At 39.5% G+C, this 19,644-nt stretch overlaps 1 protein-coding gene across 4 annotated transcripts in view; it reads right to left on the bottom strand.

Moving 5' to 3' along the window:
• Nucleotides 1-16,460, bottom strand: part of VPS13C (vacuolar protein sorting 13 homolog C) — a 209,766-nt gene extending 193,306 nt beyond the window's left edge. For 2 of the 4 annotated variants that reach the window (XM_043555278.1, XM_043555280.1), the window contains exons 1-2: nucleotides 16,277-16,460; nucleotides 2,564-2,607 (exon numbers count right to left, since the gene is read on the bottom strand). In XM_043555278.1, coding sequence (XP_043411213.1) covers nucleotides 2,564-2,607; nucleotides 16,277-16,376 — 144 coding nt within the window. In that variant the 5' untranslated portion in view covers nucleotides 16,377-16,460. The remainder of the gene's footprint in view (nucleotides 1-2,563; nucleotides 2,608-16,276) is intronic. The other 2 variants (XM_043555279.1, XM_043555277.1) reach the window with 2 other exon arrangements.
• Between the last annotated feature and the right edge of the window lie 3,184 nt (nucleotides 16,461-19,644).

Genomic DNA, 19,644 nt, shown 5'->3' with positions numbered 1-19,644 from the left:
GCAGGCTCCAGGCTCTGAGCTGTCAGCACAGAGCCCGATGCGGGGCTTAAACTCACAAACTGCGAGATCATGACCTGAGCTGAAGTCAGACGCTCAACTGCATGAGGCACGCAGGCACCCCTAAACAAAAGAATCTTAAAAGAGAGATGCCTGGGTGGCTCAGTCAGTTAAGCAGCTGACTCTTGGTTTTGACTTAGGTCATGATCTCCTGGTTTGTGACTTCGGGCCCGCATTTGGCTCAATACTGAAAATGTGGAGCATGCTTGGGATTCTCTCTCTCCATCTCTCTCTGCTCCTCCCCTACTCTTGTTCTGTCACTCTCAAAATAAATAAACTTAAAAAAAAAATCTTAAAAAGTAGATACCCAACTTATGATTTGCCAAATTAGAATTTATTTTAGATAAGTTACTGACAAGTAACCATCAATAAGAGAAATAAACTTCCAGGTATCTGGATTCCAAACCACTAAAAAGTACAAATAACTTTTTTATTCACAGAGTACCGAACAGTAACTGATATTCAAAACAATTACTGGAGTCTTTAGAATTATTAAAAATTAACCCAATCAGAATAGCCTTTCTGTTAGAAATATACCATAGTATATACAAATACTATCACTCTGGTGACCGAAATACAGTATTAGGTAATAATTAACTAAAATAATCAATTTACCCAATCATTTGATTACTCAAGAATTCTAGGTAAACAGGAATCGAAGACAACACTGATGTTTTTCTAGACCAGAACAGGAAATTCCTCACTGGTGCTAACAGAGCAGCTCTACACCCAAGGCAGCAGCAGGCAGTAGGAGGGGATACATTCATATTATATCTTATACCTGATACAACCTCTAAGCTGTACACTTCTAAAATACCCCTATATTTTGATGAGCACTGGGTGTTGTATGGAAACCAATCAGATGATAAATTTCATATTAAAAAAAATAATAAAAATAAAATAAACTGTAAAAAATAAAGTAAAATAAAATACCCCTATATGTTAGGGGTGCCTGGGTGGCTCAGTCAGTTGAGCACTGGACTTCGGCTCAGGTCATGATCTCGCACTTTGTAAGTTCGAGCCCCGCATTGGGCTCTGTGCTGACGGCTCAGAGCCTGGAGCCTGCTTCAGATTCTGTGACTCCCTCTCTCTCTGCCCCTCCCCCAACTTGTGCACTCACAGGCTCTCTCTCTCTCTCTCTTTCTCAATAAGTAAACATTAAAAAAAGTGCATATTTTATATATACAGGATACCACCTCTATACACTTCTAAAAGTTTGGTCTCATGGTCATTTTGATCCTCATGAAATAATTTTTCACAAAAAAATAAATGTAAAGAACTCCTATTCGAAGTAAAACCAATCCAATTTAATTGGAGAAAGGAGGCTACTTTGAATTAATGGAGAATATTAATTACAAAATAATTTATTATATTTAATTATAACCAAAATTCAAACTAGGCTAACAGAGAGTTCAAACAATTTATCTTTTAAGTATGTTAGATATATATCCTGTCACCACAATTCTATTTATACTTCTTTCCTTCTAAAATATTTTCCTAAATAGGGAAAAAATAACCTTTATTGCAATCTCCAGAAACAGTGTATTAAGTTCTAAATTTTGTGGTAAAGTTTAAAAAGTTGTAGCATCTTATATAAAGGAAGGAAAGAAAATTTAAATATTTTGAGTGTCCTCTACTTTCCAGGCTCTCAGAAATTGAGAAACTTGTCAAAAGTGACAGAGCTGACAGAAGGGCAGAGCTAGCACTGAAACCCAGGTCAGCCAGACTACAAGGTCCATGCCCTTTCCACTATGCCAAGTTCTTTCCAGTTTAACAAAAGAAATTGTTACTCCTCATGACAAAATTCTATTCCTAGGATCTTCAATATCCAAAATTGGTTCCCTGAGACCAATCATGTAAGCACAATCATGTAAGCAATCATGTATGAGACCCTTCCTAATTACATCGTTCATCATGTAGAAATCCAACCAGAAGTCAAAACTAGGGTTATAAAACATATTATCTATCTAACCTATTAATCTAACCTATTAATTAGTGAATAAACTCATTCTCAAGTGACTTAGTAAAATCAAGTTAAGTCCAATAGGCTAAAAGCCTAACAGGGAGGGAGGGGGAGTAGAAAATGGAAAGTTAGAATCCCCAAAAAGTCTACTCTGACGTCTTTGTATTCCCATAATATTATAAGACTGGACTGTCAATGTATTTCAAAAAGACAATTATTCATTCGGTAAACTGTGAAAATCAAGCCCTTATTTACCAAAAAATTATGTAAAGACAATTCTGAAGAAAACTATTTCATGTAAGACAAATGTTTTCAGTCAACTTAAGTCAGGGAAAAACATTCCACTTTCCAAAAGATACTATTTTGATCATTATGAAAAAAATTTTTTAATTTAATCTCAGAATTTCCTATAGGGAACAGTTAAACAAGCAATCCTTTTCTGAATGACTCAATCACTTTATCTGGTACCTGGTATCAGACACCAAGAGTTTCTGAGAGTATACCCAAATTAACTCAAGTAATCAATATAGTTTAAAAACTTACCAGAGCATTTTCTTTTATCTGTAGGTTATCTAAAGCCACATTACCTTTAAAAAAAAAAAGAAAAAGAGGAAAAACATGAAATTACAATACCAATTAGTATAACCTGTCATAATATAGTAGCAAACACTATGATACTACAGTAAGTACTAATAAGACAGTACGTAAGCAAAGCAAACTTCAACAACTGAAGAAGCTACTAACACAAAGCGTTGCTATATATGGACAATTATTAGTGATAGCATTTTTTAGGTTAGCCAAATGCAAAAGAAATTACAAAATATTTAAACCGGCCAACATTCAAATGGACAATGAGAAAGAATCTGGAGACTTTCAGACTGAAGAAATTTAGAACCAAAGAAAATATCTATCATTTTGAATGATTAAGCCAAAAACCTAAAGAAAAAAAAAAAAGACATAAGAAATGACTCTAAGAACAGATCAATTATCCTGTAACTTGGGATTCTTTTCTCAATTATGGTATTAATGAACATTTTCTACAGGTATATAATGTTGATCTTTTAAAACTCCAAACATCCTACCCTCCCAATGATTATCGTTTACGGTCCTAATGTTAACTTTTTTTTTTTTTTTTTTAATGGGCAACTCTACACCTAACATGAGACTCAAACTCGGGACCCCATGATCAAGAATCACATGTTCTACTGACTGAGCCAGCCAAGCACCTTTATGGTTCCAATGTTTAACTAGTTCAACTCTTCTTAAATCTACTCAGATGTTACATTATAAAAACTAAAGCCATAATGATACTGTTACATTACTCTAGTTTTAAACCCTGTACCTATATTTGTTGATAAAGGATACTTAAATATTCTTGCTTACATAAAAAAAATCCACTAAACTGCATGATTTTCTGCAGATATATATATGCATGAGTTTAAGAGTCTACATCCTCAGAATGTCAGAAATTCCATTTACATAAAAAATAATTGTAAGACTAAGATTAAAGCCCCTCGTAAATATCAACCATTTTATATTTAACTGAATACTGAGGAAAAAGATTTAATTTCTTGCTTCTACTTCAAGATCACATAATAATTCCATTTCACTTAAATTCTCTAAAGGTTCATAAAACTATCATTTCAATATTAAATACAAGCATGAGTTATTCAGCTACACATTTTCTTAATCACTCATGACACATTTATATTTTTAAAAATACTATTCTTTCTATGCTATCCATAAATATTTTTTCAGTCAAGTAATTTTTACCCCACAGTACTTTGGAGCAAATTAAAAAGAATATTCAATTCCATTATGCCATTGTTAGAGATGTACTTTTCCCCAGATCTCAAGTTTTTTTCAAACAGACATTTATTAACCACCTACTACTAAGAGGTAGTACCTCTTAGGAACTACCTAAGAGAGTACTTCTTCTTAGGTACTGAATAGAGAAATGACAAAAATGACATCCCTGCTATTGAGGAGCTCACAGTCTAGCAAAGGAGACTAAATTTCTAAAATTTTGTAAAAACTCTATGGCATTCCAGGAGAAGAGTATACAAGATGCAAAGAAGACACCTAACTGCCCAAAGAGATCAAGAACTTCCCATGAAAGTCAAGGCTAGAAGGCCAAAGAAATATTTCCTGAGTGGATAAGAAAACAGGACAAACATGAGTGCATGAGTAAGACACATTTTAGAAACCACATGTGATTTAGTGTGCCTGGAGGGTGTGATAAAACAACAGGAGATAAAGTTGGAAAGTTTGGCAGGAGCCAGACTAACGAAGAGTTTTTAGGATGAAAATGAAAAGTTCAGACTGGTCACAACACAGAGATGAAATACATATAAGAGGAATGACAAAATCAGAGCTATATTTTAGAACCATTACTCTACTCTCCTAAGAAATAACCATGGATCTGCCCAAACAAGTTAGCTGCAAGGATTTTGCAACACTGGTTGTAACAGCAGAAATAAATGGATGAATGGGAGAGAGGAAGTACCTAAAGAACTAAATGTCCAAGAAGGCATAAATCATAATACAGCTACAATATAGAGCAAAAAATGGAGACAGACATGGGAAAATGTTCACAAAATATTAAGTTTTTTAAAAGGCCAAAGAATGTTCAGATTGATCTAAACTGATGTAATTTAAAAAGTATATATATGCACACATACAAAGAAAACAACTCTAAGACTAGAGACCATAATGACCACAGTGGTTATTTCCATATAATAAAGTTCATTTGCTACACATGTATTTTACATTTTCTAAAATTACCTGATGAAAGCTTCAAAAAAGGAGAGAAGGTAAGAAGTCTCACAAATGGGAATAAATAAAATATTATCAGCATTATAATAGAAGGAAAGGGAAAGAATACAGGCAGTCAAGCAGCTTCTACAACACTACAGAGAAATTAAAACCTGAAACGGTAACTTCAGGATCAAAGAGGTAGAGTCAGAATAAGAAGTAATTTTATAGGTAGAAACGACAAGAGGACATCACAGACCAAATGCAGGGATAATAAAGTAGTCATGGAAAAGTGACATGTGTGGGGCGCCTGGGTGGCGCAGTCGGTTAAGCGTCTGACTTCAGCCAGGTCACGATCTCGCGGTCCGTGAGTTCGAGCCCCGCGTCGGGCTCTGGGCTGATGGCTCAGAGCCTGGAGCCTGTTTCCGATTCTGTGTCTCCCTCTCTCTCTGCCCCTCGCCCGTTCATGCTCTGTCTCTCTCTGTCCCAAAAATAAATAAACGTTGAAAAAAAATTTAAAAAAAAAAAAAAGAAAAGTGACATGTGGTTCTGGAATTGGAAAAAAAAAAAATCCTTAAGAAGGTGTATGTGGGGCACCTGGATGGCTCAGTCTGTTAGGCATCCTACCTCAGGGCATGATCTCATAGTTTCTGAGTTTGAGTCCCATGTCAGGCTCTGTGCTGACAGCTCAGAGCCTGGAGCCTGCTTCAGATTCTGTTTCTCTCTCTCTCTCTCTCTCTCTCTCTCTCTCCCCCTCTCTCCCCCTCCTCTGCTCATGCTGTCTCTCTCTCTCTCTCTCTCTCTCAAAAATAATAAACAAAAAAGAAGTCTTATACGTACAAAAATTACATAGAGTAGAAACATATCCTTGGATTTAATTCTGTCAGATGATGAATTATAAATAATTACAACTGGGAACTCTATTCAAGCCAAAAGAAGTGAACTGCACAGATGCTAGTACATATTTGAAGCAATCCAAACTATTTAACAAGATCAAGGACCACAGAGAGACCTGCAAACTTGCTTATGAATCAGGATTGCTCTACCCAGTGACTCTCACTAGTGGGTCAAGTGTCACCAGAAGTGCTCAGAAATAATCTGCATTAGATATAAAGTATTTCTTTAACAATTATTAAAGACGCTAACTTGATGAATGTAAAAATATAAATGCACTTTTAAAAAGTGTGCTGTTTCTATTACAGTAGCACTTTGGTTCTTTAAAGAAGAGATGATATTTAAATGTGAAATACTGAAAACTACCAATATGGCTAACAGACTTAGACAAGTATATTTAGAAAGTCTGACAAAAAGAGATAATAGTGATAACTGCTAACAAGTAGGATTAAGGATTTTAATTAATATTTTTTAGTATTTTCCAGTTTTTATAATAATCAGATAACAATTTTATGTTAAAATTATACAAACTAGAATAAGAAATGAAAAACAAAACAAAGGTAAATTCTTTTTATTTATTGTTTTTTTTAAGTAATCTCTACACCCAGTGTGGGGCTTGAACTCACAACCCTGAGATCAAGAGTCGCATGTTCTAGGGGGCCTGGGTGGCTCAGTTGGTTAAACGTCTGACTTTGGCCCAGTCTTGAGTTGGAGCCCAGCGTCGGGCTCTGTGCTGAGCTCTGTCATGACAGTTCAGAGCCTGAAGCCTGCTTCAGATTCTGTGTCTGTTTCCCTCTCTCTTTCTCTCTCTCTCTCTCAAAAAATGAATAAACATTTAAAAAATAAATAAAGTGTTGCATGCTCTACCGACTGAGCCAGCCAGGTGCCCTTGTAAGTTCTAAGGTCAATAGGAACACAGTATATTTTATGCACATTCCTCCTACATCTAATATCTACCTTACTTAAAAGATGTGTTTTTTTTTTTTTATATCAATTTCTAGGGGCAACTGGGTGGCTCAGTTGGTTGAGCATTGGACTTTGGCTCAGGTCATGATCTCATGGTGTGTGGGTTTGAGCCCCACATGGGGCTCTGTGTTGACAGCTCAGAGCCTGGAGCCTGTTTCAGATTCTGTGTCTCCCTCTCTGCCCCACCCCTGCTCCGGCTCTGTCTCTCTCAAAAATGAATAAATGTTTAAAAAAAAAATTTAAATCTATTTCTGCTATGTAGAGTCTAGCAAACAAATGCATACTTCCTCTCTGAAAAATGTGAATGCTATCTAACAGTAAATATAACAATGAAATAAGAATGACACTTTCAATAAATTAGTTGCACTGAAGGAGGAGCCACTGGTCCTAGTACAAAGAAAATGGGAAGAACAGCAGCATATTGCAGACAAACACCAGGTCATAAGTGCATTCATTCATTCAACCAGTGGATGAGTGTTTTATCTAGGTAAGGCACTGTGCTAATATGTACTCTTCCACTAAATATATGTATGTATCAGTTTAATAGTCTATATTCTCAGAATGCCAGAAATCCCATTTACATAAAAAATAATTTATAAGACTAAGATCAAAGCCCTTCCTACATATCAACCATTTTATATTTGACTGAATACTGAGGAAAAAGATTTAATTTGTCTCTACTTCAAGATAACATAATAATTCCATCTACATGCAAATAATTTTACTGCTATAGCCAGATCAAGGGCTGAAACACAGGCCATATCTGTGCCAAAACCTTAAATTATTTTTTAATGTTTATTTTTGAGAGAGAGAGACAGAGCATGAATGGGGGAGAGGCAGAGAGAGAGGGAGACATAGAATCTGAAGCAGGCTCCAGGCTCTGAACTTTCAGCACAAAGGCCAATGCAGGGCTCGAACTCATGAGCCGTGAGATCATGACCTGAGCTGAAGTCAGGTGCTTAACCTACTGAGCCACCCAGGTGTCCCTGTGTCAAATCTTTAAAATAAACAAAAAAAGAGAAAAAGAATGACTAACAATTGGAGGAAGAACAGATAACCAACACTGCCAGAAAGGAAGGCACTAAAGCCAATCCCACAATCAGGTGTCTCTAATCCCATGAAGTTCCAAAAAGACCACAGTGACAGACACGTAGGGAAGTTCTATGAAGTGATTTCCTTTTATGATGGACTGACAGACCTAAAGGATGACGGTAAGCAGGAAATGTAGTCTGTGTCAGAAGAGAAGGCTTCTCATTCTCACCCTATGTGATTCTCATCAATAAACCATCACATTTTAGATGAGCATACACAGCTGGGGAGTCACACATAAAATTTCAAAGTTAATCCCAAAGTGTATTTTCAGAGGTACGTTAAAGGGTAAATCCTGGACCAGAATCTATCTAATAATCCTTATTAAAGAACCAGAAGATGAAAATGACAGTGAATCTATTAAATTAGCAAATGACACCAAGGTAAGCAGAGGTGGAGTCATCACAAGAAAATAAAACAGAAATAGAAATGGTAGCTAAATTATAGAAAACAACCAAATTAGTATATTTATGAATAAAAATGAAATGGGGGTGGAACATGGGTGGTTCAGTCGATTAAGTGTCTCACTTCGGCTCAGGTCATGATCTCGCACTTTGTAAGTTCGAGCCCCGCATCGGGCTCTGTGCTGACAGCTCAGAGCCTGGAGCCCGCTTCAGATTCTGTGTCTCCCTCTCTCTCTGCCCCTCCCTCGCTCACTTGCACACTCTATCAAAAATAAATAAACATTAAAAAAAAATTTTTAATGAAATGGTACTGGCATAATATGGAACAAACCTAAGTCCAGGAATGGCTTATTCAATGCATAAAGCCTACAAAATAAATGAAGAAATACAGTACTGATATTAAATACCTCTAGGCAGAAATAATTCACCTGAACTTTCACAGAAGTTTAGCTCTACCTTTCTTATGTGGCACTTAACTATATAAATATTTCCCCAACCTGCTTATAAATTCCTTACTGATTCTCCCCACAGTAAGTGCACAATGAACATTGACCTGATTCATTTAGAATGCATATTATGCTGGGGTAGGACAACTACAACAAGAACATAAAATCGTTCTCCTTTAGAAAACACTCTCTGATCTATAACATTTCTTGATCCTCACAGTCTCCCAATGAAGGAGACAGGACACAGACATCAAACAAAAGAAACTGAGGCCTAGGGAGGTTAAATGGCTGGCCTAAGGATACTATGTCAACCTAATAAATGATAGAGCCAGGGCTCAAACTTTCTGATGCCCAATGTTTTGCTCAGAACATCACACTATCTTTCAAAGAGCAGAAGAGAATGGGCAGACAATTTTAATTCAGAAGATAATTCTATCTCTCTTGTGCTTACACAAACACTGAGATGCCTGTATAGATGGTGGATCCATTTTTGGTCTCTGCATTTTAAGAGTATGAAAAATCCAAAACCAAAAAGGGAAAATAAAATCGGACAACTAATGAGGACATAACCACAAAGGAAGGACAGAGTCAGAAGACGGCATTGCAAAAGGGTTATTTTAGAACTTTTTAAAAAGCTGTGTTTGCAAAAACAAAAGACAGAAATTCATAAAGTATAACTATTCAGAACCATAAAGATCTTTAAACCTAATTCCCTCTCACTTTACATGAAAAAGCTGAAGGCTAAGGAGATTAGGTAATGTATCTAAGATTATACAGTTAATGTGTAGCAGTGCTAAGAATAGAACCTATGTCTCCTGACTCCCTGGTCGATGTTCTTAATATAAAACACAAATATTAAATCAAACTGTTATTAAAAACAACCCCAACAAACAAAAATGCCATGCCTTACTCCATGAAACTCTCTTTGCATACTGTAAAACAATGAAAAAAGAATATGCAGTGCTATATATTTGGTTTTTATTTCCTTTATGTATCTATCACAGACTCACTATTTATTTGATAGTATATCAAAATATTCAGACACTTTCATTCTCCAAGAAAGTGAGCTAAACTAAATGACTGAACAATCTTTCAAGCATGAAACAAATTATTTTAATAACCATTGTTTCAGTAAAGAATACTGAAGAAACTATGGTAGCAATTCATTCCAATTGAATCTTTCGATTCAACCCACATTAACTTAGTTAATGCAGACTTTTTTTTTCAGTTTTATTTATTTATGTAATCTCTACATCCCATGTGGTGCTTGAACTCACAACCCGGAGACCAAGAGTCACATGCCATTCCGACTGAGCCAGCCAGGTGCCCCAGCAGATTCCTTTTAATCGTTCACAGAGACTTTGTCTTGAGAGAGAGGGGAAAAGGAAAAAGTTAATTCTTATTCTTTCCATTTCCCTATTAAAACAGAAAGTCTTGGCAACGAAAGGCAGAAATCTGCCGGATTAAGGCTAAACTTTCTCCCTTTCAGGAAGGCAGACCTTCCTAGCAGAACGGTTGTCAAAGTACTAACTTCCTGTTTTATTTCTGGTAAAGGGGTGTATTTTTAATTTATGATGTTATTTAAATGCGTGGTAAGGTTATTTTCAATTTAAGTGTTTTAAGCATTGCTTTAATTGATAATAACTGAGGGTAAATATATTATAATTCAACTATGTGTTATTTTATATGCTATAGGACAGGCTACTGAGAAATGGCCTTCACTGTACCAAGTGCTGGCTGGGAAGAAAGAGCTAAAAAAAAAACTCCTCTACAAGTTTAGAAATATCTAGATACTGTTACGTTTTATCAAGGTACAAAAGAACCAAAGAGACGTTCGATTTCTTGCATTCTACAGCTACCTGTCAAGACAATGTAACATACTAGATAGATTTGGATTTGCAAATATCAGCATGAGGCTGGAACTTCATTTATCTTGTCACATTTTGTGACTGTGACTCTTTGCTCACTATTTTGAGTGAAAAAGAGGAAAGATACCGTGATTAAGATATTCATTATCTAATGAAGGAGATCTCTCAGCTCTGGCTTTGTTCAAATCACAAAAGTTGAAAGCCAGAAGAGATGACCTTGTCTAACCCTCTCATTTGCAGGTAAGAAAATAGTGACGACTGGTTAGTGACTTGCCAAAAGCCACACAACTAGGCAGTACCACAAATGGAATTATATCCCCAGGTTTCCTTCTTCCTTGTGCTGCTCTGCTCCAACAGTATCTGGCAGCTGATGGAAAAGTGTCAGGCATGAGGTGAAGGACAGTACGGTAATCAGCACAGACTCAGCCTGGTTTGCAGAATCACAAACTGTGGGCACTCCACCTGGCTCCTTCCTCTGATCACCATAGCTACCCCTTGCATCCAACACATCATAGCCTCTATATATACTCTGCATGCCAAATGGGAGTGAGAATTCTGAATGAAGGATTTTCCTGCTGACTTTCCACAGTAAATCAGCTTTGAAAAATCAAATTAACAAAGGTTCTACACTGCAACAATACTCCTTAAAGCAAGTTGCAAAAGATATGGTATTTCAACATACCTTTTCAAATACATGTTACTCTTAAAACAATTATACCCTGGACACAGCTCAAATAGCTAAGGGCTGTGCAATTTATCTTCAGGTACCAGATTGTGGAGAACAAAAACCCAGACAAACCTTCACTATTTGCATAGGCAGCAACATGCCCACCACACACTTTTCTGAACCTTTGAAAACTGAACCTGACTTACAAACCACCTGGCAGATAATATTAGTATTTAAGTATAACTTTAAATGCAAATGGATTTTTTATTCTTTTAAAGAGTTTGGAAAATAAGAAATGTTTACATGTGTTGTGCTACCTCTATACCAAATCGTCACACTACTGTCATACTACTGTCACACATAATCACACAGATTATGAAAACCCTGAAGTCTGAAGCCTAGAGGAAACATACTCATGAAAATAAAACAAAGCAGGCTATTTTCCATAACTCAGCTAGGTTTATCACTATCAATATTATTAACATTTTAACAATTAGAATTACAAACGGTTTTCACATCATTTACATCACATAGTGTTATTTACCCCATTTTGCAGATAAGGAAACTGAGGCTTAAAGAATTAAAACGTTTTGCCCATGGATCCCACAACTAGTAAATAAGCAGGGCCTAATTTTCCTGTAACAGCAAGAATTTTTAAAGATCATTCTCCTTAAATCCCTATTTAAAAACATAGGAATTTCTTGGCATAAAAAAAAAATAAGAGGAAAAGAATAAGAAAAAAAGCTTTTAATAAAAACAGGAAAAAAAAAAAAGCTTTTTTTTGGCAGGGGGAAGGGGAGGCAGTCATCTCTAATTTAAAGACAATATCCACAATAAACTTCCCGATTCTAGACTTTCAAATAAAATTTCCCCATCCTTCTTACTCTACAACATTTTATTTATTGTGTATTTCACTGTGTCTATACATGTACAAATATATGCATGCTACAATCCTTTGCAAAGTGTTTATACGATATTTTAATTTTTAAAACTACTTCCTGGTATCATGGAAAGATTTTTCATTTTTACCAACATGATACCTCTCAGTCACTTAAGACCTCTGTTTCTGTCTTAAGTTCCAAATTTTATAAGGCATATACATCCTCTAAGTACTTTTTCACTTCTTACTACAACTTGTTCAGCACCCAGAAGTTCTCTTTAAAAATGCAGAAGGTAATCTCAATATTCTCCTTAGACCAGTTACTCAAAAAACATTTTGGGCTGGATCATTTTGGTTGTGGGGAGGTGTCCTGTGCATTGTACAATGTAGCGGTATGCCTGCGGTCTACCCACTAGATCTCAGTAGCATACCTCCAGCCCTCAGTGTAACAATCAAAAATGTCTCGGACATTGCCAAATATTCCTTCAGGGAGGGGCGCCTGGGTGGCGCAGTCGGTTAAGCGTCCGACTTCAGCCAGGTCACCATCTCGTGGTCCGTGAGTTCGAGCCCCGCATCAGGCTCTGGGCTGATGGCTCAGAGCCTGGAGCCTGTTTCCGATTCTGTGTCTCCCTCTCTCTCTGCCCCTCCCTCGTTCATGCTCTGTCTCTCTCTGTCCCAAAAATAAATAAACGTTGAAAAAAAAAATTTTTAAACAAATATTCCTTCAGGGCAAACTCATTTCCAGCTGAAAAATCACTGCTTTCGCCTGGTCAAATACTCCAGTTTTAAGAAGTATCAATTTAGTTTCCCATTTATGTCTAAAGAAAATTAAGATCAGCCCTGTGAAATTTTTACAGGTTGAATTCTTTTCTCAGGATGTGAAAATATAACAATAAAAAAAAATGCAAACAGCCAAACTCTATGACACATAAACCTTATTTATAAAGCAGTCTCCAAATAAGATTATATACAATTTTTAATTCTTTATAAAACTTGTCAGTATCATGGATGTCATAAATATCAGCTTATTTCATTAATATACCAACCTGTTTACCACAAAAAGTTAAATTAAATTAAAATATTAATTTAAAAAATTAATTATTTCTTTAGGAATATTTTCAGAGGATAGAAATACTCAACATATATTTTGCCTTTAAGAGGACAATTAGTGTTATAAAAAATATATTGAATAATAACCATAAAAGCTTCCTTTATAAACCACAGAAATAAAAGGTGGCAAAATTTTATAGAAGCAGAGATGTGGGTTGATAAGGCTAAGGGAATTACTGAGTGGACTTCAATTGGATACAGTTTATTTTCTCAGGCCTATTATAAAAGGGATATCGCCCACTGACAGCATACCTCATCTAAAAGAAACAAAATGAGATGTCAGAAAATAAATGTTTTTCTACATTCCATCAAAAAAGAGAGGAATACGGGCGCCTGGGTGGCTCAGTCAGTTAAGCGTCTGACTCTTGTTATTGGCTCAGGTCATGATCTCACAGTTTTTGAGTCTGAGTCCCACATCCGGCTCTGCGTGGACCCCGCGGAGCCTCTGTGGGATTCTCTCCCCACCCCCACCTCCACCCCATCCCACTCACTCTCGCTCTCTCTCTCTCTCAAAATAAATAAACTTAAAAAAAAAAAAGGAGTAAATGACATAATATTGTGGCATTTTAATTTCAGATGTGAAAAGTTCAAAATCCCCAGCCAGCCTGCATCACAATTTCTTAGCAAAAACACGTGCAACTAGAATCACAGAGTATTGGCACTGGAAGGCCCCTTAGATGTTATCTATCCCAACTTCCAATTTTTAAGTAAAAGAAAACTAAGATTTGGTAGAGAAGAAATCTTTCATTCATCTATAAACTTTATTTCTTTAAAAATAATCTGAGGTAAATAGGACACAATGTTACATACTGGTAGATGATTCTGAGTAGTGACCGCAAAGGACTATTACATTATCTGGTGTCATTATTTTTTTCTTTTAAACTTAAAATAAAGGGGCGCCTGGGTGGTTCAGTCAGTTAAATGTCCGAATTTGGCTCAGGTCATTATCTCACAGCTCATGAGTTCAAGCCCGGCGTCAGGCTCTGTGTTCAGAGCCTAGAGCCTACTTTGGATTCTGTGTCTCCTTCCCTCTCTACCCCTCCCCCCCACCTCAAAAACAAACATTAAAAAAAAAATTTTAAGTTTAAATTAAGATGAGGCCGAGTAAGGTTAGTGGCTTGTCCAACACAACACCCTAGAATCCAGGTTTCTAAATGCTTTCCTAAATCCTAAATTCCTAAATAAAGTTTAGACTAGAAGCAATAATTTGCATTTGACAGTATGAAGAAAGCGTTGATTCCTGCAGAAGGCACTGGATATTTAATTCCTTACATGTCTCTTTCTCTCCTTCTCTTGCATTATATTAATGTTGCAGGGGGGCATGTAAACAAAGGGGGTAGTGTTGGGCAAACCACAACTGAACCAGTCAAATGATCAGCAACCTATTCAAAGGAGGCTCCTTCACAACCTAGGGCAGCACTCATGGTTCTGTAACACTGCCCAATATAAATATATGGTTCACATACATAATTATATGTTTTAGGAAACAAGTTTTTTTTGTTTGTTTGTTTGGTTTTTGTTTTTTTTAAGAGGGGACACCTGGGTGGCCTAGTTGCTTGAGCATCTGACTTCAGCTCAGGTCATGCATGGTTTTAGGGTTTTTGAGTTCGAGCCCCACATCAGGCATCGGGCTCCTTGTTGTCCACAAAGACCCTGCTTCAGACCCTCTGTCCCCTTCTCTCTGGCCCTCCCCTGCTTGTGTGCTCTCACTCTCTCTGAAAAACGCCAAAACATTAAAACATTTGGGGGGAGGGCACCTTGGTGGATCAGTCAGATAAGCATCTGACTTACGCTCAAGTCAAGATCTCCGGGTTCATGCGTTGGAGCCCTGCGTGGGGTTCTGTGCTGACAGCTCAAAGCCTGAAACCTGTTTCAGATTCTGTCTCCCTCTCTCTCTGCTCCTCCCCCACTTACTCTGTCCCTCGCTTCCAAAATTAAACATCAAAAAATAATAATTTAAATTTTTTTTAATTTTATTTTAAAAAAGGAAAAAGGGGGAAATGAACTTTGATCATGTATTTGAGCCAATATAATCAAATATTATTTCAACGTATAATCAACATAAAAGATTGAGGTATTACACTCTTTCTCCTACTGAGTATTTTCAAAACTCCATGTTGTATTTACAGCAAGTCTCAGTTGGCAGTAACTACACTTCAAGGGCCTAACAGCCAGAGCGGCTAGTGGTTACCCCATCCGACAGCGTGGGTCTTTCACTTTAGGTTGACTCAATGAAAAGGCAGTTCCATCCATCTGAGTGGTTCTTTGGATTTCCTTCCCAAGCTGACAAAATTCTCAAGTCTTTTGTAGAGTGAAAAGTATTCCCAAGAGCCCCAAAGCTTAATATGCATAATCAGTGCAAATGACTAATCTCTCCGAAGAGTATGCAAGCATACTACTTACTGTCTACTTCTACGCACTCAAGGTTGAGGAGAGAAACGCCGGGGTACATTTTGGGGCATGCACCTAATTAATGATGATGCCAGATGTCGCCTGAATTATTTTTTTCCGTCGTCCAAAATAAAACTGAAAGTCATCTTACTGAGGTGAAGTAAATATTAAGGGAAGAAGTCGTTTTCTCAAACGCTGAAAGTATTAATAGTAAGAAGCCCATACGAACAGGCCTTTCCTAAGGATGTTCCGGGGCCGATGGACCCCCTCCCAAATCCTGCAATCCTAAAGAGAAGAAACCCAGTTCCTGCTCATCAACAACTGCCACGAGAAGGTAACTGTGAAACGCAATTTCCTTTTTCTTCTTCCTTGGTGCCACTTTATTAGAGCGTGTGTAACCACGCAGCAGTCTCCACTGCACAGGGTGCGGGAGCAGAAAGGTTTCTTAAGGAAGGCAGCGAGAGGACCCTGCGAGGTGGGCAGAGGCGGGACAGGGCAGGGGGACCGCCTCGGGGACGCGAAACCTGGGAACGCGGGCAGCGCGAGCGCGACCCTGCCGCATCTCCCCACCCCAGGCGGGTACCCTGGCCCCCGTGGCGGTGGCACAGGCCTCCCCGCACCCCGCACCTGCCGTCCGGGGAGGGGGGCCCCGCCGAGCGCCCTCCCCGGAGGCGGAGTCTCGGGCGGCGAAGGGAGCCCGGCCCGGGCTGGACCCGGGCGGAAAGAGCCCGCGGCGTAGGCCCCTCCGCCAGCGCGGGCAGCCTGCCATGCACGCCCTCTCGCTTACCGCCCCAGATCCCCAGCTTCAGCTGGGACTTGTTCAGGTTCTCCACATAGTCCCCCAAGAAGCGGTTTAGCAGGTCCGCGACCACCGACTCCAGCACCATCGTGCAACCGAGGCACCGGGAGAGGGAGGAGCCGGAACCGCCCGGCGCAGCTGAGGGCGGCGACCTGCGCCGCGAACCACAGCCCCGCGGGCGCCGGCCCGCCCTCGCGCCGCGCGCGTGACCCGGGTTGTGCGCACGCGCGCCGCCGCCGCTGCCGCCTGGACCCGAAGGATGCGGGAGCGCTGCAGCAAGCTGGCTGCTTCTCGGCAGCCGCGGTCCCGGCCACCCGAGGGAGGGCGGAGGAGAGACGGGGAGGCCGCCTTTGGGCCTGCCTCTGCTGCCGTGCCGGAGGCCCCAGAGGAGGAAGATGTTAGCGAAAACGAAGGCAGGAGTTACTGAGCACAGCGACACCTTTGTGGCCGCTGTTGGCCTGCCGTCGCCTCCCGTGGACCTCAGGTCCGCAGAGCTCGCCGTCCTGGGCGAAAGCAGCTCCCCAGCGCCTCGCCTCCAGCCGAACCGACCCTCTCAGGCCCCGTATCCACCCTGAGCGCCTCCTATGTAACCACATGTTCACCTGTGGGTCAGGTGGGGCAAAGGAGACCCTGCACCCTTGTCCTGCTACATTAACCCCACCTGGGGCAACATCTGCGTTTCTTTTTGCTTCTTGAAACTTTTAAATATTTTTTTTTTGTTATTGGGGCGCCTGGGTGGCTCGGTCGGTTAGGCCTCCGACTTCCGCTTCGGTCTGGATCTCATAGTTTTGCTTGGAGTTTGGGCCCCGCGTCGGGCTCTGTGCTGACAGTGGGGAGCCTGGAGCCTGCTTCGGATTCTGTGTCTCCCTCTCTCTCTCTGTCCCTCCCCTGCTCACGTTCTGTCTTCGTCTCAAAAATAAAATGAACATTAAAAAAAAACTTTTTAATTTTTTTTTTTTTTTTTTTTTTTTTTTTTTTGAGAGAGTGTGTGTGAGCCGGCAATAGGACAGAAGAGAAAGGGAAACAGGATCCGAAGGGGGCTCTACGCTGACGGCAGACAGCCCTATGCGGGGCTTAAACTCACCAACAAGGACATCATGACCTGAGCAGAAGGTGGAAGCTCAACCGACTGAGCCACCCAGGCCCGTGGAAATCTTTAATTATTTAAAAGTGGAAAGAGGGTGAACAGAACGCCATCGTAGGATGAAAGATAAAATGGCTACCGAACATGCATTTTGTTCTTATCTTTCTCGTTTTCAGTAAGTATGGGTTAGCTATGGGTTAGTATGTCTTTTTCTTCCATACTACCATTGAACTGTGTCTAGTGTGGCAAAGACATGGAAAGTGGGGCTTTTATAATGCAAGGACTCTGTACCTTAATAAAATTTGGGGCGCCTGGGTGGCTCAATCGGTTAAGCGTCCGACTTCAGCTCAAGTCATGATCTTGCAGTTTGTGAGTTCGAGCCCCGTGTCAAGCTCTGTGCTGACAGCTCAGAGCCTGGAGCCTGCTTCCGATTCTGTGTCTCCCTCTCTCTCTGCCCCTTCCCCGTTCATGCTCTGTCTCTCTCTGTCTCAAAAATAAATAAACGTTAAAAAAAAAATTCTTTTAAATAAAATTTAACCACCCATTGACAAACCAGTTCTCTTTAGGAACCTGGGCATTTTCTAAAATATACTTCAAAAAGCTGTTGAGATACAGTGAACAGAAATAAACCTAAGAAATGCTAAGATGATTTGTAGTCATAAGCATTTATTAACTGTTTTGCTATGCATAATGTTTGAAAAACTATGTATGAATTGTTCCTAAACAACTGTCAACTGAATACTTGTGTCCCCACTCTAAATTCATGTTGAAATCCTAACCCCCAATGTGATGGTATTGAGAGGTGGGGCCTTAGGGTGGTGATTAGGTCATTATGTAATTAAGAAGACTCCTCATGAGTGGAATTAGTACCCTTATAAAAAAGACACAGCCCCCACCCAGCCGCATGGGGCACCTAGGGGTGGCTCAGTCGATTAAGCGTCTGAGTCTTGATTTCGACTCAGGTCATGATCTCATGGTTCGTGGGTTTGAGCCCTGCTTCGGGCTCTGTGCTGATAGGAGCCTGCTTGGGATTCTTTCCCTCCCTCTCTCTCTCTCTCTCTCTGTCCCTCCCCCATCTTTCTCTCTCTCTCTCTCTCTCTCTCTCTCTCTCTCTCTCTCTCTCTCTCAAAATAAAAAAAGACCCCCCCCCCAAAAAAAGACCCCAGAGAGCTTCCACACCCCTTCTGCCATGTGAAGACACAGCAAAAAGATGGCCGCCTATAAACCAGGAAGTGGTCCACACCAGAGTTTTAATCTCCTGGCACCTTGATCTTAGACTTCCATTCTTCAGAACTGTGAGAAATAAATTTGCATTGTCTTTAAACCACACAGTCTATATGGTATTTTATTATAGCAGCCTGAATGGACTAAGACAGGATCAAAAAGAAAAATCACGTATTAAAATCAAAATCCATTGGAGAAGAAAATCAAAATCAAAATGACTACAATTAGTATTATGTAAAATGGATGTAAAAGGAAGAACGAATACTAACCAGTACTATCAGTGCCCACTTCCATTCTCCACTCCTACACACAGAAAATTAATCCTTAACCATTTAGTTCTCCTTGCTCAGTCACCCTGACCAAATACCTAGGAGGCACTTTGCACTTCTTTCCTTCACCATCTGCAACCAATTAAAAGCCAAACCGCTCTATTCTGCCTTTGCCACATTGCCTAAATTCTTCAATCTCACCTGGAGCACGCAATCACCTCCTAACTGGCCTCCGTTTTTTCCCCCTCTCCATCTACACACTGCCACCAGAGCGAGTTTCCCAAAGCACAGGTGAACTCAAGTTAGTAACCTGCTCAAAAATACCCAATAAGTTTCCAGTGTTCAGAACGCCCTCCTCCATCTGTCCCCAAGATATTTCTAGTCCACACAACTTCCTCCAACAATCCCTCTCCCCTTGTACACTCGCACCAACTATGCACTGAGGGGAAAGCAAGTAAACAATATTATGTTCCGGTTGGAATAGGTATGCACCATAGAACGGTTAAGAAGCAAACAATGTAAGCATTTATGAATCACAGTGCAAGATGACAGGGAAGATGCCACAGGCAGAATAGTGGGGTCAAGCAAATGGAACAGAAAGCTTAATCTGCTGGGAGAAGTGGGCAGTATTAATCCTTGTATAATAATAATTCCTTGCACTTCTATGGTACTTTACACTTTTGAAAGAATGTGTGTGCTTTTATATGTCTTATTCCATTTTATTAATAATCAGTGATAATTCATGAACTATCATGAATTATGAGGAAGTTTTCACGTAA

Source organism: Prionailurus bengalensis, chromosome B3, assembly GCF_016509475.1.
Source record: "Prionailurus bengalensis isolate Pbe53 chromosome B3, Fcat_Pben_1.1_paternal_pri, whole genome shotgun sequence".
In the NCBI taxonomy this organism is placed as follows: domain Eukaryota; kingdom Metazoa; phylum Chordata; class Mammalia; order Carnivora; family Felidae; genus Prionailurus; species Prionailurus bengalensis.
This window is presented reverse-complemented; position numbering and strand designations above follow the sequence as displayed.